This window comes from Gadus morhua, chromosome 19 (assembly GCF_902167405.1).
Source record: "Gadus morhua chromosome 19, gadMor3.0, whole genome shotgun sequence".
NCBI classification, from domain to species: Eukaryota; Metazoa; Chordata; class Actinopteri; order Gadiformes; family Gadidae; genus Gadus; species Gadus morhua.
This window is the reverse complement of record NC_044066.1, coordinates 14,811,242-14,835,380: the sequence shown is the minus strand read 5'-3', so window position 1 is coordinate 14,835,380 and position 24,139 is coordinate 14,811,242. Positions and strand designations below refer to the sequence as shown.

The window sequence follows — 24,139 nt, the reverse complement described above, 5'->3', positions numbered from 1 at the left end:
TGGTGTACCAGTAGCTGGTGTTGTACCAGTAGCTGGTGGACCAGTAGCTGGTGGACCAGTAGCTGGTGTTGTACCAGTAGCTGGTGGACCAGTAGCTGGTGTTGTACCAGCAGCTGGTGCACCAGTATCTGGTGGACCAGTAGTTGGTGGACCAGTAGCTGGTGTACCAGTATCTGGTGAACCAGTATCTGGTGAACCAGTAGTTGGTAGACCAGTAGCTGGTGGACCAGTAGCTGGTGGACCAGTAGCTGATGGAGCAGTAGCTGGTGGACCAGTAGCTGGTGGACAGACTGCTTGGTAATGGCCTTAAACCATCCCGTCTCAGCTCTGCTGCTCTTGTGACCAGGCCCCCGCCACAGAGGTATCTTTCATTTCTGTCTCTCAGGAGCGCCGGTCTGTCCTCCCGGTCAAGCGCCTCCAATCCCAATCACGGCGTGCGGCCCGGAGTCCGGCCGTTCCCTCTGAGCGCCGCTCGCCTCCAGCCCCACGCCCCATCCTTGACATCCAATCTGTGTCCGTAGTTACGGAGCGCGCCAATCACGCCCGCGACCACTTGAGAGAGCAGCGCGGCAATCTGGACAAGTACGACGGGTGAGTCATCTTTCTCCTGTGTGTGTGTGTGTGTGTGTGTGTGTGTGTGTGTGTGTGTGTGTGTGTGTGTGTGTGTGTGTGTGTGCGCGCGCACGCACGCGTGTGTGTTTGTGTGTGTTGAGGCGGTGTGTGTTTGTGTGTGTTGAGGTGGTGTGTGTTTGTGTGTGTTGAGGCGATGTGTGTGTGTGTGTGTGTTGAGGTGGTGTGTGTGTGTGTGTGTTGAGGCGATGTGTGTTTGTGTGTGTTGAGGCGGTCCTCTCTCCGGCCCTCAGGGTGGTGTGTGTGTTTGTGTGTGTTGAGGCGGTCCTCTCTCCGGCCCTCAGGGTGGTGTGTGTGTTTGTGTGTGTTGAGGCGGTCCTCTCTCCGGCCCTCAGGGTGGTGTGTGTGTTTGTGTGTGTTGAGGCGGTCCTCTCTCCGGCCCTCAGGGTGGTGTGTGTGTTTGTGTGTGTTGAGGCGGTCCTCTCTCCGGCCCTCAGGGTGGTGTGTGTGTTTGTGTGTGTTGAGGCGGTCCTCTCTCCGGCCCTCAGGGTGGTGTGTGTGTTTGTGTGTGTTGAGGCGGTCCTCTCTCCGGCCCTCAGGGTGGTGTGTGTGTTTGTGTGTGTTGAGGCGGTCCTCTCTCCGGCCCTCAGGGTGGTGTGTGTGTTTGTGTGTGTTGAGGCGGTCCTCTCTCCGGCCCTCAGGGTGGTGTGTGTGTTTGTGTGTGTTGAGGCGGTCCTCTCTCCGGCCCTCAGGCTGGTGTGTGTGTTTGTGTGTGTTGAGGCGGTCCTCTCTCCGGCCCTCAGGGTGGTGTGTGTGTTTGTGTGTGTTGAGGCGGTCCTCTCTCCGGCCCTCAGGGTGGTGTGTGTGTTTGTGTGTGTTGAGGCGGTCCTCTCTCCGGCCCTCAGGGTGGTGTGTGTGTTTGTGTGTGTTGAGGCGGTCCTCTCTCCGGCCCTCAGGGTGGTGTGTGTGTTTGTGTGTGTTGAGGCGGTCCTCTCTCCGGCCCTCAGGGTGGTGTGTGTGTTTGTGTGTGTTGAGGCGGTCCTCTCTCCGGCCCTCAGGGTGGTGTGTGTGTTTGTGTGTGTTGAGGCGGTCCTCTCTCCGGCCCTCAGGGTGGTGTGTGTGTTTGTGTGTGTTGAGGCGGTCCTCTCTCCGGCCCTCAGGGTGGTGTGTGTGTTTGTGTGTGTTGAGGCGGTCCTCTCTCCGGCCCTCAGGGTGGTGTGTGTGTTTGTGTGTGTTGAGGTGGTGTGTGTTTGTGTGTGTTGAGGCGGTCCTCTCTCCGGCCCTCAGGGTGGTGTGTGTGTTTGTGTGTGTTGAGGCGGTCCTCTCTCCGGCCCTCAGGGTGGTGTGTGTGTTTGTGTGTGTTGAGGCGGTCCTCTCTCCGGCCCTCAGGGTGGTGTGTGTGTTTGTGTGTGTTGAGGCGGTCCTCTCTCCGGCCCTCAGGGTGGTGTGTGTGTTTGTGTGTGTTGAGGCGGTCCTCTCTCCGGCCCTCAGGGTGGTGTGTGTGTTTGTGTGTGTTGAGGCGGTCCTCTCTCCGGCCCTCAGGCTGGTGTGTGTGTTTGTGTGTGTTGAGGCGGTCCTCTCTCCGGCCCTCAGGCTGGTGTGTGTGTTTGTGTGTGTTGAGGCGGTCCTCTCTCCGGCCCTCAGGGTGGTGTGTGTGTTTGTGTGTGTTGAGGCGGTCCTCTCTCCGGCCCTCAGGCTGGTGTGTGTGGGGGGAGACGGGATGTTCAGTGAGGTCCTTCACGGCCTGGTCTCCGGGACCCAGGCGAACCACGGCGTGGACCAGGACCTCCCCGACGCCCGCCTGGTGCCGTGCTCTCTGCGAATCGGCATCATCCCCGCAGGTAGGGGTCGCCGTGGCAACGGGGAAGCGGGTAACACGGTTGGCCGGAATTATAACAATAATAATACGTTTGATTTATACTTTATAGCAGTAAGAGGTAGAAGAAGCAGTAGTAGCAGAAGCAGACATAGTAGCACCAGTAGTAGTAGCACCAGTAGCAATAGTATCGACATAGTAGTCGCAGTAGTAGTTATAGTAGTAGTAGCAGCAGTAGCGTTGACATAGTAGTAGTAGTAGCAGTAGTGTTCTCTTTCAGTTTAAGTCTTCCCAGGGCGTCAACAGAAATGCCCCCCCCCCCCCCCGTGCTCCTAAGGCAATAAAGCTTGACTGACAGTTATTGACCTGCTCATTGTTTAACTTTATATTGTAATGTAAGCTACAGCTGCCCTCTGAATCTGAAACATCAGATTCCGTACACAACAGCGTTTTATCTCCCGAGAGCTTAAGTGTTTGGTTTGTTCTCCGAGACGCTAATCCCTGAACCCTGTAGTTTAACAGTTACTAGACCGCGCAGGAAAGTAAACAACAGCGCCTGGCTACACTCATACCGCCTGCCTGCGTACCAAGAATACAAACACTCACGTCCATCCTGGTACACACGAAACAATCGCGCTTCCATTCCTCACAGAAACAACCATAACAACACGTTCTACAAAGCAGTTGGCTACATCTGGTTCAAACAACTCATTTAAGAGCTTTAATGGAAGTGTAATTTGTTTGAAATGCCAAAGCCATCCGTCCGTGACCTGCCTCTGTTTGAGGCAATTTAGAATAGACACCGCTCCCTCTCATCTCGGATAAATGAGGGGAGCTTTCCCGTGAGTGGTTCAGGATTGGTCGACAGGTGTGTGAATGCAACACTTCTCACTGGTATAGAAACACAAGGAGGGATAAGAGAGCGAGTTTAGTTGAATGATTTGCTCACCTGACCCCTCTCTCATCTCTTTTATCTATTTACCTCTATCTCCATCCCCCTCTCATCTCTCTCTCTCCATCTCTCTCTCTCTCCATCCCCCACTTCATCTCTCCCTACAGTGAGTAGCCGCGCCCATTCTTCCGGCGATTTGAGTTTGACCTGCACAAGGGTCTGGAGAAGAGCAATGCTTTCCTTTCTGCTTCCGATACGTTTTTGCGGGAGCCAATCACCAAGCTGGCTTTTCCCCTTGGCGCGCTATTGGCTGGTTAAACACAATGACGACAGGGAAGCGACGGCATACAGCCAATCGCGTACAGGGTCAGTTGAACTAGGCCCGTTGATCACGCCTCTTGTGCTGAAGATAATGATGGCAGCTTCCCCAGACCAACGTGCGATCTACGATTGAGCTTGGTCTGACAATAGCCAGACTAATCTCTCCCCATAGACCCTCCCTATTTCTCTCCATCTCTGTTTGCACATCTGTCTCTCCATGTCTCTCTTTCCTTTCTGTTTATCGGTCAATCTCTAGCCTTCCCCCTCTGGATGAGCATGATAGAGGCTGAGGAGATAAAGAGAGGCTGAGGAGAGAGAGAGAGAGGCTGAGGAGAGAGAGAGAGAGAGAGAGAGAGAGAGAGAGAGAGGCTGAGGAGAGAGAGAGAGAGAGAGAGAGAGAGGCTGAGAGAGAGAGAGGCTGAGAGAGAGAGAGAGAGAGAGAGAGAGAGAGAGAGAGAGAGAGAGAGAGAGAGAGAGAGAGAGAGAGAGAGAGAGAGAGAGAGAGAGAGAGAGAGAGAGAGAGAGAGAGAGAGAGAGAGAGAGAGAGAGAGAGAGAGAGAGAGAGAGATCATTGGATGGACAGATTGATTAATATCTACCTCAGCTTTTTGTTGCAACACCGGACTTACCCAGGAGATTTGTCCCCGTCCTTTTAGGAGATGCAACACCAAAAGAAACCACAAAAGAAAAAACACATAATATCTCCTTCCCTATTCAGTTTTGACTTTCAGAAAGCGTCCAGCTCCATTCACCGCGGAGCCGTCACACTTGAATGGATGTTGTGAGGAGCAGAGATGTGCATTCTGAGAGACACGGCTCTCAGACCGCTCAGCGAGATCACTCACACACTCTCACCCCGCCTGAGGGGTCCTGGCGAATCCATTCTCCCAGCCGCCCGCTGTCGTGCATTCACCGTACACCAGGGGGAGGACGGAGATAATAGAGGCCGTCTCAGGGACCCAAGGACAGAACCGCTCCAACGGAGAAGTTGGGACAATTGTACCTTTTTTCTCTCTGTTTTGGCCTTCTGTCCACACCGATTCGTTCCAAGGGGATTTCTTCACGACTGAAAGTTTTAAGCGGGATTCGCTACAGGACGCTATCGACTAGAGATCCATGTAACTGTGAGTTGCATGGGTTTATAGGGGAGTGGGCGGGACTTTAAGTTACATGGGTTAGAGGTGAGGGAGGGCAGGACTATAAATGACATGGGTTTAGAGGTGAGAGAGAGGGCGGGACTTCTGGTAGTGGAATATCTGTTTCCATTACAAGGATATTTATTTGGGTAATGATTGGTAAATAACTCAACTGCTACTTAACTTTGTCTTCGTTGTTGTTCTTCCTGTCACGTTCCGTTAATTGAGGTCCACAGCTCATAGGAAGTAAGAGAATGGAAAGGACATTGTGGTAGTCTGGGATAACGTCTCTCAGCCCAGTCCACAGTAAAACAGTGTTTTACTCAACACGAAACACAGGTTTTTAAATAGACTCCTCAATGGAAGGATCTGATTCCGCCAGCATCGCTTCGGCTGAACTTTTATTTATTCAAAGAATGATGTGTGATGGTTACGGGTTCCACGCCTCACTGAGCCCCCAGCTCAAGGGCTCTGAGGAAACGACACGCTTCAAACGATTTAGTCTGGATGGAAGGCGGTCACCAAACCCCGGGGAAGACGTCAAAAGAACAAATGGAAAACTCTCAGAACAAAAACATTTGTTTTGTAGCCCTCATCCATCCTCGGTGGCTGTGGCCGTAAAAAAAACCGTCCCGAAACAAATCGCAGGAGCATCCAGCCTTCAGACTCTAAAGCACATGTTTGACCCGGTCAAAGAAAACCCCAGCCGGTTGTTTTACTTTGAATTGAATGAATAAGAGATGAGACGTCTTCAAAGGGTCTTTTAAGGTCTTCTTCTAACCCTAACGCTTTTAAAACGTGTTTGTTGTAGGCTCCACCGACTGCGTCTGCTACAGCACCACGGGCACCAACGACCCCGTGACCTCCGCCCTGCACATCATCCTGGGTGAGCGTCTCCACTCAGTCACAGAGCACTCTGGTTGTGAGGATGCTCGACTCCCAGCCTAAAGGTTCAGGGTTCGATCCCCGATGTACGCATCCTCCAACAGGATCGTCGTCCCCCCTATCTAATGACATGTACTCTCTGGGAATCGCTTTGGATTCAAGCATCAGCTAAATTACCAAGTAGTTTAACAAACTACTGCGTTAGTTCACAGGAACTATCTTCTAGTTTTTGGTGATGAAGTGGACCTCATATTGTCATCCAAAGGGTGTAGCGCATAGAAACACACACACAAATAAACATACACACACAGACGCAAAAACACGGACACTTAACACCAAGACACTTTACATACACACACACACACACACACACACACACACACACACACACACACACACACACACACACACACACACACACACACACACACACACACACACACACACACACACACACACACACACACACACACACGTCCGACCTGTCACCTGTGCTCTCCGAAGCCGTATCCCACCCCACCGGGTAGTGTGTTGAGACTGCCATCCAGTGTCTGATTGGTCGCTCTGACAGTGTTGAGACTCCAGTGTCTGATTGGTCGCTCTGACAGTGTTGAGACTGCCATCCGGTGTCAGATTGGTCGCTCTGACAGTGTTGAGACTCCAGTGTCTGATTGGTCGCTCTGACAGTGTTGAGACTGCCATCCAGTGTCTGATTGGTCGCTCTGACAGTGTTGAGAATGCCATCCGGTGTCTGATTGGTCGCTCTGACGGCGCCCCACAGGAGACTCCCAGCCCATGGACGTGTGCTCCGTCCACAGCGACGCCACCTTCCTGAGATACTCCGTCTCCCTGCTCGGCTACGGTTTCTATGGCGACGTGCTGGCCAACAGCGAGAGGAACCGATGGATGGGCCCGCTGAGATACGACCTGGCAGGTGAGCTTCGGTTTTAGGATTTGTTTCCCGCTGCCGTATCATCGAGCGGCCCTGACCTGTAGTTCACCACCGGGGTCAAAGGTCAAAGGGTCAGCGCATCGCCAGAGACGGAAGGAAAACGTTTTTCTGGAGGCGCTATAAGCCCTTCCCGTGAACCCTCTCTGCCCGCAGGGCTCTAGAGCCGCCTGGTACGATCTGGTACGAACGTCGGGCCCACGGGCGAATTAACACAGGCAGGTGTGTTCTTCTTCCAGGGGTGAGAACCTTCCTGAGCCATCAATACTATGAGGGAAGCGTCTGGTTTGTTCCAGCCCCAGAGACACAGCGACTGCCCGGGGTGCGGGAGCAATGCGTGGCCCGGTAAATACACACTCAATACATGGATCACGTGGAATAGGATTCACACCTGGGGCTCTGATGGGCCGATACAGCAGTGATTCCCGACCTTGGCTTCCCCTGAATGTATGGACCACCATCACTAAGAGCGACCAAAAGTCGAACAACAAAGTCACAACTCACAACTCTGAGTCGCTCACCAGTTACCCGAGACTCAAGACGTACCTGTTCAGAGTTCACCTGGACTCTGCGTAGCCTCACTCCCTTCCCCAACATCGCCCCCGCTCCTCCTTTACCTTCCTAAAGCCACCTCTCTTACGCCCTTATCGTATCGTTGTTCGTCCTGGCACTGAAAGAAACAGTACTGAACATTGTGTAGCATCTTATCCTAGCTATCTTTGTTGCATACAGGGAACCTAACAAATGCACTTCTTGTAAATCGCTTTGGTTGAAAGTGTCTGCTAAATTCCCTAAACGTAATATAGGTAGACATAAGATATGAAGTCTGTGTTGATGCACTTATTAACACCAAGGTGCTTTTGCTGATCTTACAGGTGTCACGTGTGCCAGCAGGGGTCCTGCTCAGAGAAGATGGAACTAAAACATTTATCAGACGATGAGGACAAGTTTATCAAAGGTGAGCTCTACGTTACATCTCTCGGCCTGAAATCAACCGCTTGGTACAGATACTTTTTCCCGTAGATTGAGTTTCTACCTCCTACACGTTTTTTTATGTGCAAGTTAAAAAAAAGGCGCAAAAATCATTGTTGGAATAGCGAGAGAGTGGCTGTGGCCTGGGGATGCCTCACCTATGGCCAACTCATTTACTCTGGGTCGCAGTCGCAGTCATACGTGAAAATTACATTGAAAATACAATTTTGAGGCAACAGTGGCGGAACGGGCCAAGCAATTCCTCCAGTATTGCCGCCCAGATCTTTGACCCGACCACAATCACCCAATCCTAACGCATCTCTCCAACAATACCTTAACTTAACCATATCTACCCTAATACCTTAACTTAACAATCTAAGACCCAACACCTTAACTTAATCTCAGCCCCAACACCTTAACTTAACCATCTCAGACCCAACACCTTAAGTTAACAGTCTCAGCCCCAACACCTTAACTTAACCATCTCAGACCCAACACCCTAACCATCTCAGCCCAAACACCTTAACTTAACCGTCTCAGACCCAACACCTTAACCATCTCAGACCCAACACCTTAACCATCTCAGAACCAACACCTTAACCATCTCAGAACCAACTCCTTAAACGTCTCAGAACCAACTCCTTAAACATCTCAGAACCAACTCCTTAACCATCTCAGACCCAGGACCTTAATTTAACCATCTCAGCCCCAACACCTTAACTTAAACCATCTCAGACCAAACACCTTAACCTAACCATATCTAACCTATTATCTTAACCTAGCAATCTAGGACCCAAAACCTTAACTTAATCTCAGGCCCAACACCTTAACTTAACCATCTCAGACCCAACACCTTAACTTAACCATCTCAGACCAAACACCTTAATTTAACCATTTTAGACCAAAACCTTAACTTAATCTCAGGCCCAACACCTTAATTTAACCATCTCAGACCCAGGACCTTAACTTAACCATCTCAGAGACCCACTCCCTTAACTGTTCTCTGAAGTGGGGGGCGGGCCTCCCTGAGGAGGTGAAGAGGTACACTGCAGGAGGAGGAGCTGAGAGGAGGAGTAGGGAGGAGGAGTAGGGAGGAGGAGTAGGGAGGAGGAGCAGGGAGGAGGAGCAGGTGGGAGGAGTAGGGAGGAGGAGCAGGGGGGAGGAGGTGCAGGGGGAGGAGAAGGGAGGAGGAGGTGCAGGGAGGAGTAGTGAGGAGGAGTCGGGAGGAGGTGCAGGGAGGATGAGGAGGGAGGAGGAGCAGGGAGGAGGAGGAGTAGGGAGGAGGAGTAGGGAGGAGGTGCAGGGAGGAGGAGCAGGGAGGAGGAGTAGGGGGGAGGAGGAGTAGGGGGGAGGAGCAGGGAGGAGGAGTAGGGGGGAGGAGGAGTAGGGGGGAGGAGCAGGGAGGAGGAGTAGGGAGGAGGAGTAGGGAGGAGGAGGAGTAGGGAGGAGGAGGCACAGGGAGGATGAGTAGGGAGGAGGAGGCACAGGGGGGAGGAGCAGGGAGGAGGAGGATTTAATATAACGTAGTGCGGGGCAAGGTTCACAGACTGTACTAAAACCCCACTGGGGGAACCAACTATTAGAAACGGTTCAGGCACAGGAGCTGTCAACAAACACATTAACCGCTGATCCAATATAAATGACTGACAGCGAGGTGCGCACCCAAGTGTCACGCTTTATAGGAACCGTGCGCGCGAGGCACGCGCCGGCGTGGAGAACAACGATATAATCACGTCCCGTTGTGCAGGTTTGCGGTGGAACGCACAACCGAGACACAGAGATAAAAACACAAACGCACTATTCTGGATTCGTGGATGACGAATCGCCAAAAATACTTTCGGCATTTCTGTTATTGGTAAGTGATTCCTATAGTTCTCTAAGGAATTCACAGTTCCCGTTTTGAAGTCGCTGAGAACACCCCCCCTCCTCTGCCAAACCAGCAGGGATGGGGGGGGGGGGGGGGGGATGATTATATCTGCCACCAGAAACCATTTAGCAGCGTCTGGGTGTCGGTTCGTCTCCCAGCAGGGTGGCGGGGGTGAACCCGGGACTGTCTGTGCTCCATCAAAGCGTCCGTCCTTGGGTATTTATCTCGCAGTCCATCTGTTTGTCTGAGCGCTTCTGTCACAGCTAATGAGCAGGATTCAGTGAACTAGAAGTCTCAGAATCATGGATTGTGTATACACGTGTACACATGGTCGTGAATCCTTTATACACGCACGCACACACATATTCAGAAGAGATAGAAATGGCAAGACATAGTTCGAGAGTGGACAGCCTTCCGATAACAATTGTTTTCGTCATCTGTCGTACAGCAACTTGGGGTTAAGGAGAGGTAGTTCCACTTCTGCAGACAGGAAGTTGTTGGGATACAAGGTTGTCTCTATCACTCAAACATAAACCTACTGAAGGATTTTCACTAACTAATGCTGCCGACCCCAGGATGTTTTTATTCTGAAATACGGTTCAGCAAATACACTGTTGAGTGTTCCTTTGAAAATATGTTTTAAAAGGGCATATTTTTGCTTGTTAATTTGTTTGCTTTTTAAATGATTTAACGTGACTTTATAGTGACAGTAGTTCGTTTTTGACCCTTGTACCGAGTGCTTTGTAAAAGGGCCTTCAAGTGTCTACAAAAGCGCAAGTATTGAGGATCCATCGTTTTACAAGCGGGGTTGTGGTTGTGGACGACCTAGTTGTATCCTCAGACTGACCCGTTGTTAACGCACACTACAGTGAGATGCAGAATCACTCTTTCCTCCGCTAGTTTTCTGACGAGCGTTCTCGTTGGATGTTGTTGTTTGTTAAAATGTAGCGTTAAGCTAACATTTTAATATGTCGGGCTGGTACTGTTGACCCAGTTGGGATGACTACCTGTCTTTCCACCTGTCTATCTGCACGTCCACCCGTCTCCCGATCTGTCTACCTGCCAGGTTCATCAGACAATGACAGATTCATGACTCTGACAAACATATTGAATCCACTGACAAGAACGTATGCACACACACACACACACACACACACACACACACACACACACACACACACACACACACACACACACACACACACACACACACACACACACACACACACACACACACACACACACACACACACACAATCAAAAGACCACTGTCAGTACCTCAGAGAGAGTGAACATTTCATTTTGTTTGTGTGTCTCTATGTGTGAGTTTGTGTGTGTGTGTGTCTGTCTGTGCGGTTGTATGTGTGTTTATGTACGTTTGTGTGAGTGTGTGTATTTGTATACTTGTCTCTATTTGTGTGTATACGTGTATCTTTGTGTGTGTGCGTGTGTGTGTGTGTCTGTCTGTCTGTGTCTCTATGAATGTGAGTGTGAGTGTTTGTGTGTATACGTCTCTCTATGTGTGTCTATGCGTGTGTATGTGTGTGTGACTGTGTGTGTCTGTGTGTGTGACGTGTGTGTGTGTGTGACGTGTGTGTGTGTTTATGTGTTTGACGTGTGTGCGCGGGCGCGTTTGACTGTGGTTTGCCGGTGCTTCTGACCGTGCGTCTTGGCCTCAAACGAACCGTTAAGCCGTCGAGGCGCGACGCTCTCCCGCCGCTAACGACCCCGCCGCGCGGCTAATGTACAGCTAGCTGGTCGCCGCTCGCCAATTAGCATGTTGTTGTTTTAAAGTAGCCTCCGTGGGCCCGTTATCATCGCCTCCACTTACCGCCTCCCTGCGTTTGTTTAGCGAGTCGGGGGAGACTGGGGGGAGGGGGGGGGGGGAGACAGGATCATTATAACGCATCCAGAACCTTTTTCCCGCAAGCCCCCCCGTAATCCCGTAATGTTCCCACCGCGGTGCTCACGGGAAACGCGGAGATGCTAATGCCGACCTCCGCGGTCGTGTTCCGTCGCTCATCGTCGTGGCGGCGTTGTCACCCGTGTCGCCGTGGCGACGGGCTCCGCTAGTCGTCGTCGTCGTCGTCCCCCCCCCCCCCCCCCCCCCCGCAGGAGGAGCTGCCATTTTGAAGCGCGGCAGTCGGGGAGAATCAAAACAAACAGCGTCGGCTCGGGGGACCGTCTCAGGCGGCGGGTACGCGACCGCGGAATCGGAAATAGAAGATATTCAGAGGCATTAAAAGCGGGATAAATAAAGCGACAGTCAGGCCTCGTCGCGCTCCAAACCACCGCGCTCGGCCCGGGAATCGCATCCCAAATGTTCCTCATTAGAGGAGCGCTGTTTATGGTAATGCCGTCGTGTGCAGAAGGGTTTTCGTTTACATTAATCCTGGGGTCGGCACGGCGGCGGTTTGTTTCTGGTGAGGGTGTCGTTCTGACGTGCAGGTTGTGGGTTCGATCCCCAGTGTGTGCGGTCTACCATAGGCCTCCTTGGACGAGATGCTCTCACCTCTACCTGCTCGGTACCGACGTGACGTGTGATGGGTTAACGCCCTGTATTTTTCCTTTGTTTATCTGTTGACTGGAGTGACAGGATGTAGAGTGGTAGAGTGGCGCTTGGTAATGAGGTTGTCTGAATGCCAATCAAGCCTTTCACCTGCTGAATAATTTTCACTCAAAATGATTCAGACTTCAGGACGCTTTTATTCTGAAATACGGTTCATTGTAAAACACTGTTGAGTGTTTCTTTGAGAATTTGTTTTAAAAGGCATATTTTTGGCTTATTCATTTGTTGCTTTTTAAATGATTTTGACGTGACTTTCTAATGACGGTAGTCAGTTTTCTACCCTTGTAGTGAGTGCTTTGTAAAAGGGCCTTCAAGTGTCTACAAAAGCGCAATATGAATAAAGGATTGAGGATCCTTCGCGTTACAAGTGTCTTTGTGTGTGTGTGTATATGTGTGTGTGTTTTTCTGAAAAAGTGTCTGCAAAAGCGCAATACGAATAAAGGATTGAGGATCCATCGTGTTACAAGTGTCTGTGTGTGTGTGTGTGTGTGTGTGTGTGTGTGTGTGTGTGTGTGTGTGTGTGTGTGTGTGTGTGTGTGTGTGTGTGTGTGTGTGTGTGTGTGTGTGTGTGTGTGTGTGTGTTTTTCTGAAAAAGTGTCTGCAAAAGCGCAATATGAATAAAAGATTGAGGATCCATCGTCTTACAAGCGGGGAACAGGATGTAGAATGCATCTGAACACTGACATCTCACCGTCTGTCCGTCTGCCCCTCCCCCGACAGGAAGTGGCGGTGAGTGGCGCGTGGTGCAGGGGAAGTTCCTGGCGATCAACATGGCCACCATGAGCTGCGCCTGCCCCAGGAGCCCTCAGGGCCTGTCCCCCTCCGCCCACCTGGCCGACGGCACCGCCGACCTCATCCTGGTCCGTGGGTGCTCGCGCTTCGGCTTCTTCCGCCACCTCCTCCGCCACACCAATGCAGACGACCAGGTAGGGAGACGCCACGCACCGAGGGAAGAGGCAGGGAGGGGAGAGGCAGGGAGGGCAGAGGCACGGAGGGTAGAGGCACGGAGGGTAGAGGCACGGAGGGTAGAGGCAGGGAGGGTAGAGGCAGGGAGGGGAGTGGCAGGGAGGGTAGAGGCAGGGAGGGAAGAGGCACGGAGGGTAGAGGCACGGAGGGTAGAGGCATCCACACGGAGGGTAGGAGAACGCACGGAGGGTAGGATACCTACAGGGAGGGTAGTGGGACTACAAGGAGGGTAGGAACCCTACAAGGAGGGTAGGAACCCTACAAGGAGGGTAGGCGTCAAACACCCTCTCTACCCAACTCTCCTGGCTGGCTTGCGGTGCCATCAAAACACCGAAGATTTTGACACTAAAACAAAAAGTGACCGAATTCCAATTAAAGTTGACTGAAACCCAATGCTGCTCCCAGGTTTTACATCTCAATAGAGTCCATATCCAACTCACCTCTTCCTCCGTCATAACTCAGATCAGATCATGTCCCGTACAGGTAATCACTCCACGGGTAAAAACAATACAAAATGGTTCCCCCAGAGATTGGATGGGAGCGTTGTGTGAACCCAACAGCGGAGATGGCTCCGGAGTGCGTTCTGAATCCTGCTGCGTTGGCACCCAGCTAACTGCTGACTGAGATCTTTCAACCGTCCTGCCGGCGGATTTAAAGTCCTGGCCCGGGAGCCGCCAACACAGGTGTCATAAATCCCTTGTACGCCTCCTCTCTGGGAGCCCACCCGCTCAGATGGATAGGTCAAGGTGAGGCTTTAATAAAGCTAATGGCCGCTAACTTTAACTTCCTCGGTCTGTCCTCACACCTTAATGTATAGCCGGTCTGCGTCGTTGTGCGAGAGGGACGGTTCTCGATTTACTCTCGTCCTAACGCGACTCAGCCACCTTTATGAACAAGTGGTTCGTAAATTAGCGACGGCGAATGAATCGCTCACCCCCTGACCATGGGGTGGTGAGCGCTGCCGTGGTTACGACCCGGCGACACGAGGAAGCGGTCGGCCAACGGCCAAGGTGGAGCGGAGTTTGTTGCATGAGGAGACTTTATGGGGGGGGGGGGGGGGGGGGGGGGGGAGGGAGAGAGAGAGAGAGAGAGAGAGAGAGAGAGAGAGAGAGAGAGAGAGAGAGAGAGAGAGAGAGAGAGAGAGAGAGAATTGATAGTGCTGCCCGGGGCCTGCTGGGCCAGGCAGGAGACGGGCGGCCCGGGGTGAGGAGAGACAAGTAGGAGAGGACAGGAAGGAGAGGACCGGGGGAGAGAAGTGATGGAGAGAGGCAAGGGAGCGGAGGAAAGAGAAAGGGACAACGGAGAGAAAGAGAAAGGGACAACGGAGAGAGAGAGAGAGAGAGAGAGAAAGAGAAAGGGACAACGGAGAGAGAGAGAGAGAGAGAGAGAGAGAGAGAGAGAGAGAGAGAGAGAGAGAGAGAGAGAGAGAGAGAGAGAGAGAGAGAGAGAGAGAGAGAGAGAGAGAGAGAGAGAGAGAGAGAGAGAGAGAGAGAGAGAGAGAGAGAGAGAGCAAAGTAGAGACCTTGAGAGAGAGAGAGTGAGGTGGGAGAGAGAAAGAAAGAGCGATAGAGTGGGGACTCAGGGAGGGAGTAAGAGTAAGAGAGACAGCGTGAGATAGAGAGAGGGAATCCGAACGACAGAGCGAGGCGGTGGACTAGAACAAAGCAGCCTCTGTGACAGTGAGAGCGAGACGAAAGGGGCTTTTGACAAAATCATCTCTTTTCTCCTTTTTCCTCCTCAAACCTCCATCGGCTCTCTGCTACCCCCCCCCCCCCCCCCCCCCCCATCCTCCTCCTCTCATCGCCTCTCCCTCTACCCCCCTTCCTCTTCCTCACTTCCCCTCCTCGTCCTCCTCCATGCTCCCCACTCGTCCTCCCTCTCTCCCCCTCGGCAGCCCCCTCCCCCTCCTCTCCATCGCCCTCCCCCCACCCCCTAATCCTCCCCTCCTCCCCTGCTCTCATCTCCTCTCCCTTTTCTTCCCTCCTCCCCCGAAATCAACCTCTGCTGTGAATGCCTTTCTGCATCTCTGCTCTCTCCTTTGCGACACTGTCCCCCCCCCCTCTCTCTCTCTCCCCCTCCCTCCCTCCTTAACTCCCTAGCCTCAGTAGAGAAAAAGGTAACACCCTGATTTAAATTCAATGGAAAAATAAAAGAAATACAAAATTGAGTTCTCAGTCTTAAGTATTTAGCACTTAGGGTGCGGAGAGGGATGCATGATGGGAAGGGCAGGAGTAAGACAGAGAAAGAGAGAGAGAGCTTGCGATACGACTTCAGAAACATTAAGAAGGGATTTCACTTCAACACCACAGAAGAGGCCACTGTGGTGAAAAAAACCTTAAACTATGACACAAATCTGATGGAAATTGTTCTTGCTCCGTTACCTTCTCCCTTTTTCTCCACTCTCTCTGATTCTCCTTTCACCTCTTCTCTATCTTCTCTCTCCTCCTTTCAAGGAAGAGGTCATGCGAGGCAGTCAGTGTATCTGACCTTCAGCCTGTGAGACGCCGTGTTAGCAATAATGAACATTTAATGCACCGTCTGAAACTCTCTCTATCCTTCTCCTCCTCTCTCCCTTCCTCCCTGCTCTTCATCAATATACTTCAAAATAGCTTTATTGGCATGGAAAATGAACATTTACATTGCCAAAGCATTTTTCTAAATTAAAGCAAAGGGAAAAAACAACAGAGTACCACAGAAACGTTAAGAAGTGAAGTGAAATATCGATTATCCGTGCAGTGCAAAACATGAGGTCATGGTGAGTGAGAGAGTGAAACCCATCCCTGGAGCCGGGCCAAGAATGGGTCCTCCCCCCCTCTCTCCGTAGGCCTGGTGGGGCTTCAGGCGGTAGGTGTTGGGTCTGGTTAGGGTTAGGTGGTCTGTGGGGATAGGGAGTGGGTTAGGGTTAGGTGGTCTGTGGGGTTAGGGAGTGGGTTAGGGTTAGGTGGTCTGTGGGGATAGGGAGTGGGTTAGGGTTAGGTGGTCTGTGGGGATAGGGAGTGGGTTGGGGTTAGGTGGTCTGTGGGGATAGAGAGTGGGTTAGGGTTAGGTGGTCTCTGGGGATAGAGAGTGGGTTAGGGTTAGGTGGTCTGTGGGAATAGGGAGTGGGTTAGGGTTAGGTGGTCGGTGGGGATAGGGAGTGGGTTGGGGTTAGGTGGTCTGTGGGGATAGAGAGTGGGTTAGGGTTAGGTGGTCTCTGGGGATAGAGAGTGTGTTAGGGTTAGGTGGTCTGTGGGGATAGGGAGTGGGTTAGGGTTAGGTGGTCTGTGGGGATAGGGAGTGGGTTAGGGTTAGGTGGTCGGTGGGGATAGCGAGTGGGTTAGGGTTAGGTGGTCTGTGGGGATAGCGAGTGGGTTAGGGTTAGGTGGTCTGTGGGGATAGGGAGTGGGTTAGGGTTAGGTGGTCGGTGGGGATAGCGAGTGGGTTAGGGTTAGGTGGTCTGTGGGGATAGCGAGTGGGTTAGGGCTAGGTGGTCTGTGGGGTTAGAGAGTGGGTTAGGGGGAGAGTTAGGGGGTCCAGTTAGGGTTAGGTGGTCTTTGGGGTTAGGGATTGGGATAGGGCTAGAGTTGATTGGTCTGTGGGGTTAAGGAGTAGGTTAAGAGGAGAGTTGATTGGTCTGTGGGGTTAGGGAGTGGGTTAAGAGGAGAGTTAGTTGGTCTGTGGGGTCTGGTTGGGTTAGGTGGTCCGTGGAGTTAGGGACTGGTTGAGTTAGGGGGTCTTTGGGGTCTGGTTGGGTTAGGGGGTCCGTGGAGTTAGGGACTGGTTGAGTTAGGGGGTCTTTGGGGTCTGGTTGGGTTAGGGGGTCCGTGGAGTTAGGGACTGGTTGAGTTAGGGGGTCTTTGGGGTCTGGTTGGGTTAGGGGGTCTGTGGGGTTGGATGACAGTCTCATCTCCCCTCCCTCCTCCGCCCCCCCCCCCCCCAGTTCGACCACTCCTTCGTGGAGGTCCACCGCGTCAGGAGGTTCCGCTTCCAGCCCAAGAACCAGCAGCTCTGCGTGGCCCCCGAGGACCCGAGTGGCGCGGAGAAGGGGACGAAGACCCATACCTTCAGCCCCATCTGCCGCGCCGGGGACGAGGTCCCGGCCCAGAGCACCTGGACGTGTGACGGCGAGATGCTGCCCCACGCCGCCATCCAAGTCAGGTACGAGTCGGGTACGAGTCGGGTCCGAGTCAGGTCCGAGTCAGGTCCGAGTCAGGTACGAGTCAGGTAGAAGTGAGGTCCAAGTCAGGCCCAAGTCAGGTCCAAGTCAGGTCCGAGTCAAGTCCGAGTCAAGTCCGAGTCAGGTCCGAGTCAGGTCCGAGTCAGGTACGAGTCAGGTCCGAGTCAGGTCCGAGTCAGGTCCGAGTCAGGTACGAGTCAGGCCCGAGTCAGGTAGAAGTCAGGTAGAAGTGAGGTCCAAGTCAGGTCCGAGTCAGGTCCGAGTCAGGTCCGAGTCAGGTACGAGTCAGGTCCGAGTCAGGTCCGAGTCAGGTACGAGTCAGGTCCGAGTCAGGTCCGAGTCAGGTCCGAGTCAGGTCCGAGTCAGGTACGAGTCAGGCCCGAGTCAGGTAGAAGTCAGGTAGAAGTGAGGTCCAAGTCAGGCCCAAGTCAGGTCCAAGTCAGGTCCAAGTCAGGTAGAAGTCAGGTTAGCTCACGGACGCACGCTTGGAGCGTCGCAAGATTATGTTACATTTTGAAATGTGTGAAATGTTTGGCCGCACTAAACGCTTGAATGCTAAATATGAAAATGTATAAAATATATAGTTCTTGCTTTATTCATGAATTTGATTTGTCAGGGGTGTTGTCTTTTTTGTACTTCAGATATTGAATGACATCATCCTACATTACCAAGTCAAACAGACACGTAGATCATCACGGCCGTTACCATGTTGAAGCTGTCAGTGGACCTCAGTATAGGGCTGGGCGATTTCATTGAATTTTTGATCACGATTTCGTTTTTAGAGTCAAACGATCACAAAACTAATATAATCGTGTTTTTCATTTATTTATTTTTTGATGTTTTATAGAAAGGGCAAAACAGCTGGATACATATCTGAACATTATTTTAGATTGGAACATTTTCTTTTGACCATTTTGTGTGAAATTTCCGAGTCCTCAGTTACAAAGTGCTTTTTTGGGAGAGACATGCTGAATAAATGCATCATGTTTTCAAACTCAAAATAACCGTTTGAATAATCGTGAATTCAATATTGACCAAAATAATCGTGATTATGATTTTTTCCATAATTGAGCAGCAATACCTCAGTGTTGATGGAACAACTATCAATTATGGGCTGTTTACACACACAAACAAATACACACACACACAACAGCACAAAGCTATCTGTGCTGTTGACCATATGGGTTTCCTGGTCGAGTTGTTTGTTAGCCCACCATGCTCTTGTAAATGTCCCTTTGCTCATGAAACGGTTTGAGAAAGGAAGCGAAACAAAGCTGTGAAGCAGACGTATCAATTAGAGAAGCAGAAATCCTAAATGCCAGGTCACACGCGAGTATCGTATCACAGCGAATACATAATTCTAGAGAACACAGCCAACTTTCATTCACAATGTCAATTTAATTGTTTTAAAAAGATTCAGTGAAAAACAACTATGTTCAGCTCGATCCAAGAGCATTACGATGAAAAATGGACTTGATTCCAATCGTTCCCTCGTATTTATTCAAACAATTATAGCCACGGCGATCCATTACAGAAACGAGTGCGGCCTCTGAATGCGGGCGAACAGTGGAATACATTATTGGCATTCGATATTGAGTTAGAGTGTGAAATATAAACTCTATCAAAACCTTGTAGGGGGGCAGAGAGAGTCAGTGGCAAGGGTGATCTGACACCCAGCAGAAATAATCTGGGTTCGATCCCCCACGTTCACAGCCTGCTCACTAGTGACACCTAAACCCATTCCCTCCAAGTCATTTGGATACAAGCTCCTGCTAAATGAAAAAACAGACCTAAACCGACGCTATACAACTATTCGATCCCTTTAAGTAAAATGCAGAAACCGACACTTTATATATACATCAAACCATGTCAACCAATTAGAGGCAGTTCAGCATACGCAGCACACGCACGACGTCCGCCGTCGCTCTCCAAACGTCGCTTGGCACACACTTTATTACACGGCCCATTGTACCTTGTCAATGAGCCGTGCCGCTGTAACACTGCTAATTGAATAGGCTCCCTGTGTTAAAGGGCTACTCCCCTTGCATTAAAACACCAGGCCAGCCCCTCCGCGAACCGGCCTCTCGGCTAATCGCTTCTGGAACTCGTCGGACGGCCGCGGGCTCGCTAATGAACAGCCAAGCAGACGCTCTATAAAGAGACTCGGAAGGAGAGGCGCAGGGAGGAGGGGAGGAGAGGACGAGGGGACGAGGGGAGGAGGGGAGGAGGGGAGGAGGAGAGGAGGATGAGTAGGGAGTTGTAGGGAATGAACGGGTGATCGGCGGTATGGAGAGATGCTAATTATGGTGTTTGGGAAAAAACGTCCAGAATGGAGTTACAACCCTTTGCTGACGTTAACTGATCCTTTTAGTTGGATTGAATCATTCAGCAGGTGCTCTACCATTGCCTCCAACCCCATGAACCATCCCAACATATGAATATGAAATGATCCTTTAGCAAACAAAGCCATTATAGCTCTCTAATACTAAATGCTTCACCGTGATTGCCATTGAGGATCTTTTATCCAAAGCGCCGTACGATACAAATGACAATATATGTACACCTGCGTCTATCCTCAGTGGTTCGTGATCATCTAACCCCTGACCTTGTCAGTCTTAGAGGGGCTTAAATGGGTAGATCAAAGAGCTGTCCTTGGAGGGTAATTAGTTTGAAATGCCAAAGACATCCATCAGCGAGGTGTGAAGGCCATGCACCACGAGACCATCCTTTTGGAGTCTTTTTCGATTCAAGACCTCTCCCGTCTCCTTTCTGACCAATCAGGGGATCTCTTCCCCGATTGGTCCGGTGGAATCCAGCCTGCCTGTCAATCAATCCCAGTAGTGTGAAACCCAACGGCTCTGAATGGCGGGGAGAGAGAGGAAGGGAGCAGCATGTGTCTCTCCTCCGCTCTCTCTTTACTACTCCCTCATCTTGCCTTAAGGGCAATAAATAAACATCAAAATGATGAGACTACGGAGAAATAAAATAGTAATGTGCCAGGCTGGAAATTATTTTCAGCTGAGATTGGGGAGAACATTTCTTGGAAAGGCGACGTGCCAGGGAGGTATTTTACTGTACTAGTGCTGTAAAATAATTATTTATCAGCCTGTTTAACTCTAAAGCTATAAAGTGTGCAGTTTATTTCTGTGTTTGTGCGCGTGTGCGCACCACAGTGGGTCTGCCACAGTGAAGCACAGTCATTAACGCAATGGTGTATTAATCACTACTAATGAGGCAGGTGTCTGTGTGTGTACGTGTCTGTGTGTGTGTCTGTGTGTGTGTGTCTCTGTGTGTGTGTGTGTGTGTGTGTGTGTGTGTGGTCTGTATGTGTGTGTTTGTTTTCTCCACAGAGTCCAGGGCAAGTTGATTCGACTATTTGCCCGAGGAATTGAGCACCAGTAGCAGATGTGTGTCTGTCTGTCTGTCTGTGTCTGTCTGTCTGTCTATGTCTGTCTGCAGGACTGAACCAGGGGTCCAGACTGAAACAAACTGAGCCTGAAGATGAACTGTGAACTGGGTTTAATTAATCTATATTGCCATTAGCGGGGCTGAGGTTATGTTCTTAAAATGTGCCCGTGAATGTGAGCTTTAGTATATACATCATACAATTAGAGTTGTTCCGATACCGATGCCAGTATCGGAAATTCCTCCGATACGGAAAACGTTTCTTTGTTCAATATACGTGGTCCATTTTGTTTTGCCTTGCCTTTACCTTTTTGGTTGGGTTCGATGTGTTTATATTGATAATGTTACTTATCATTTCCATTTCCATTAAGGTGTGGAGATTTATTGACCTGTACAGAATCACCCAATTTAAACTCTATTGGAAAATCCTTCCATCAGTAATAATGATCGATGAGAAAAGAGGTGGCTGAATTCTTTACTGTTACAATCACTACATTTGAACTATGACCTCAATGGCTGAGAAAATGCTCTTAATATCGTAACCTTTAGGCCTGCTTGTTTCACCGATACCTACTTTACTACCCATGAGCCTCCTTGATTCTCGACCAGTCACAGTAGAGCACAACGATCGACGTTTGCAACAGCAGACGTTACCGTGGCGATAGCAGCTTCATGGAATGCCGTGGGACTGGCCCGAGCCAATCAGATAAGCTTTGGATTCAGTCCCTAAAAAAAATGCACCCTGGCTACTTCGACTGTCTCGGTGAATCATGGGTTGAATGCTAGGGTAGAAGTGAACTGCACCATGGGAATAGTAGTTTGACGTGATTATGGACACATCCCTGTACATGTTATTTTTCTCTTGTTTTTCCTAGTTTTCAAAAGTCAAATCTAGTTTAATTTCCCTTTACTATGCCCATGTGATATATCAGGTTTGTAATGGTCAATTTGATGCACATTTAGATTAAGGGCATTTAGCAGACATTTAGCAAAGCGACTTAAAATAAGTCGATTTGTCAGAAGAAGAAGGAGGCTCATAGAACAAGGTGCCAAGCACTAACCATCATTAGGTACTACGGTTAATACGGCTATGTTAAGACATTGTGATTCTAGAACCACCGCTTAATTTGAAATAATCTAACGATTTAGAACCGGCCTAATCCGGAATCATGAAGTAGCTTGGGAGAAGGAAGAAGGAGGTATTCGTCAAAGTATTTATTTGAAGAAGACAGCGACTCCGATAACGGCGGGGCCCACATTAAACGGGAATGGTCGTGCTCAGAGCGAGGCGGCGGCCGTTCCGCGGCGATGGAGGTGAGAGATCAGCCCAGCCGGGGGATAACGGGCCGTGATGGCTTCATAATGCACTAACAGGGCCCCAGTGGCTCATGGGTAATGGAGCAAAGTGGTTGCTAAGTGACTCGGCGCCGTCGCACCTGTGACTATGTGCCGGGCTCCGCTCCGTTAAGACCAACCGGCGTGTGGCCGTCCATCCGTCCGGCCACCGGCTGGAACCGGTCAGGAACGCAGCGGTTAAAAGGAGCGCTGTTGACGGTTTAGCAAGAGGCGTCTCGCGGAACAGACTGGGAACGGAGTATGATATTAATAAGTATGTTTTAATCAGTGTATCATATCATACGAGAGTCATAATGTTTCATACAAGCGAGAGAGAGAGAGACATATCATACCTACGACATATCATACGATATTAGGTTTTTATTCGCCGATATTCATAATTTTTCAATTTGATTATTTTTATGAGGTTGACAAGCTGGTCTTGAAAGTTATATTTTCTGAATGATTGATATTGTATAGAATAGTAATACTAATTATTTTATATTATATACATTTATTTTAAATGATTAAGCATACACCGACAATCTATGGCTGGAACTGTGATTTATTTTTGTATGATATGTATATTGTTATGTTATACCAAATTAATAATAAGGATGGCTGATGAACTGGGGATGTTAGCTATTTCTTTAGTCACTTTACTGTCAGGTGTTTTTGTAACAGACTACGTGTAGAAATGTCACGTACCGTAATATCACAAATCAAATCGAATATGATTACATAATGTCACAGGATCTAATCTAACTCAATAAATAAAATAAATATTAATAATGTAATAAAACGATTTTGTTGACGTCTGGATTGTTTAAAATAGCCCAACGTTAAAGGTCATCGGAATTAATTCATTTGTAGAATGCTTGCTTAATCTGATGACAAATCAAGGTATTCTCTCTCTCTCTTTATATCTCTTTCAACTATAAACACACATGGAGATAAAGTCATCGTCCTTTTCATTGCATTCCTCTCTCTATCACTGTCTCTCTTTATGATGAGTGTCTCTCAATTGTTGAGTCTTTCTTTTTAAGTCCCTGTCTCCCTGTCTCTGCCTGGATGGCAGTGTCTCTCTCGGGTCCGAACAAACCCGGATCCGAACAAACCCGGGTCCGAACAAACCCGGGTCCGAACAAACCCTGGTCCGAACAAACCCGGATCCGAACAAACCCGGGTCCGAACAAACCCGGATCCGAACAAACCCGGGTCCGAACAAACCCGGGTCCGAACAAACCCGGGTCCGAACAAACCCGGGTCCGAACAAACCCTGGTCCGAACAAACCCGGGACTGTACAAACATGGGACAAATCTTTAAATAGCGCGGTTTCCATGTGAGAAATATTAGAAAGTAGGCAAATTTTGTTGTAGCATTTGGCCTTCACGACTGCTCAGTTGAATGTCCCAACATAATAACACACACACCCACACACACTGTCTCTCTGACACACACACACACACACACACTTTAACTTGTTAGACAGATACACCCGCACATGCGCACCACACCAACATAATAACGGGTAGAGATGCATGGAGCCACCAGTGCTGTGTGGAGGCCGTCTGTTGTTGTATCGGATGGCAGTGTCTCTCTCTCTCTCTCTCTCTCTCTCTCTCGATGGCAGTGTCTCTCTCTCTCTCTTTCTCTCTCGATGGCAGTGTCTCTCTCTCTCTCTCTCTCTCTCTCTCGATGGCAGTGTCTCTCTCTCTCTCTCTCTCTCTCTCTCTCGATGGCAGTGTCTCTCTCTCTCTCTCTCTCTCTCTCGATGGCAGTGTCTCTCTCTCTCTCTCGATGGCAGTGTCTCTCTCTCTCTCTCTCTCGATGGCAGTGTCTCTCTCTCTCTCTCTCTCTCTCGATGGCTGTGTCTCTCTCTCTCTCTCTCTCTCTCTCTCTCTCTCTCTCTCTCGATGGCAGTGTCTCTCTCTCTCTCTCTCTCTCTCTCTCTCTCTCTCTCGATGGCAGTGTCTCTCTCTCTCTCGATGGCAGTGTCTCTCTCTCTCTCTCTCGATGGCTGTGTCTCTCTCTCTCTCTCTCTCTCTCTCTCTCTCGATGGCAGTGTCTCTCTCTCTCACTCGATGGCAGTGTCTCTCTCTCTCTCTCTCTCTCTCTCTCGATGGCAGTGTCTCTCTCTCTTTCTCATCGATTTACCCTGCAGTTCATTCATTGGCACTCTGCCCGATCCCTCCAAATAAAGTGTATCAAAACACACCACCAAAAAACACGCACACAAATGCACACAGACACACACACACACAATTTAGTTCTCATGTATGTTATGTGGCATCTATCT

The 24,139-nt window shown here is 50.2% G+C and overlaps 1 protein-coding gene across 1 annotated transcript in view; it reads left to right on the top strand.

Moving 5' to 3' along the window:
- The window catches only part of cerk (ceramide kinase), a 37,913-nt gene extending 15,258 nt beyond the window's left edge, over positions 1–22,655 (top strand). The window contains exons 5-13 of the mRNA XM_030342266.1: positions 522–591; positions 2,266–2,411; positions 5,547–5,621; positions 6,402–6,554; positions 6,809–6,914; positions 7,445–7,527; positions 12,698–12,903; positions 16,863–17,080; positions 20,450–22,655. Coding sequence (XP_030198126.1) covers positions 522–591; positions 2,266–2,411; positions 5,547–5,621; positions 6,402–6,554; positions 6,809–6,914; positions 7,445–7,527; positions 12,698–12,903; positions 16,863–17,080; positions 20,450–20,501 — 1,109 coding nt within the window. The 3' untranslated portion in view covers positions 20,502–22,655. The remainder of the gene's footprint in view (positions 1–521; positions 592–2,265; positions 2,412–5,546; positions 5,622–6,401; positions 6,555–6,808; positions 6,915–7,444; positions 7,528–12,697; positions 12,904–16,862; positions 17,081–20,449) is intronic.
- Positions 22,656–24,139: the final 1,484 nt, after the last annotated feature.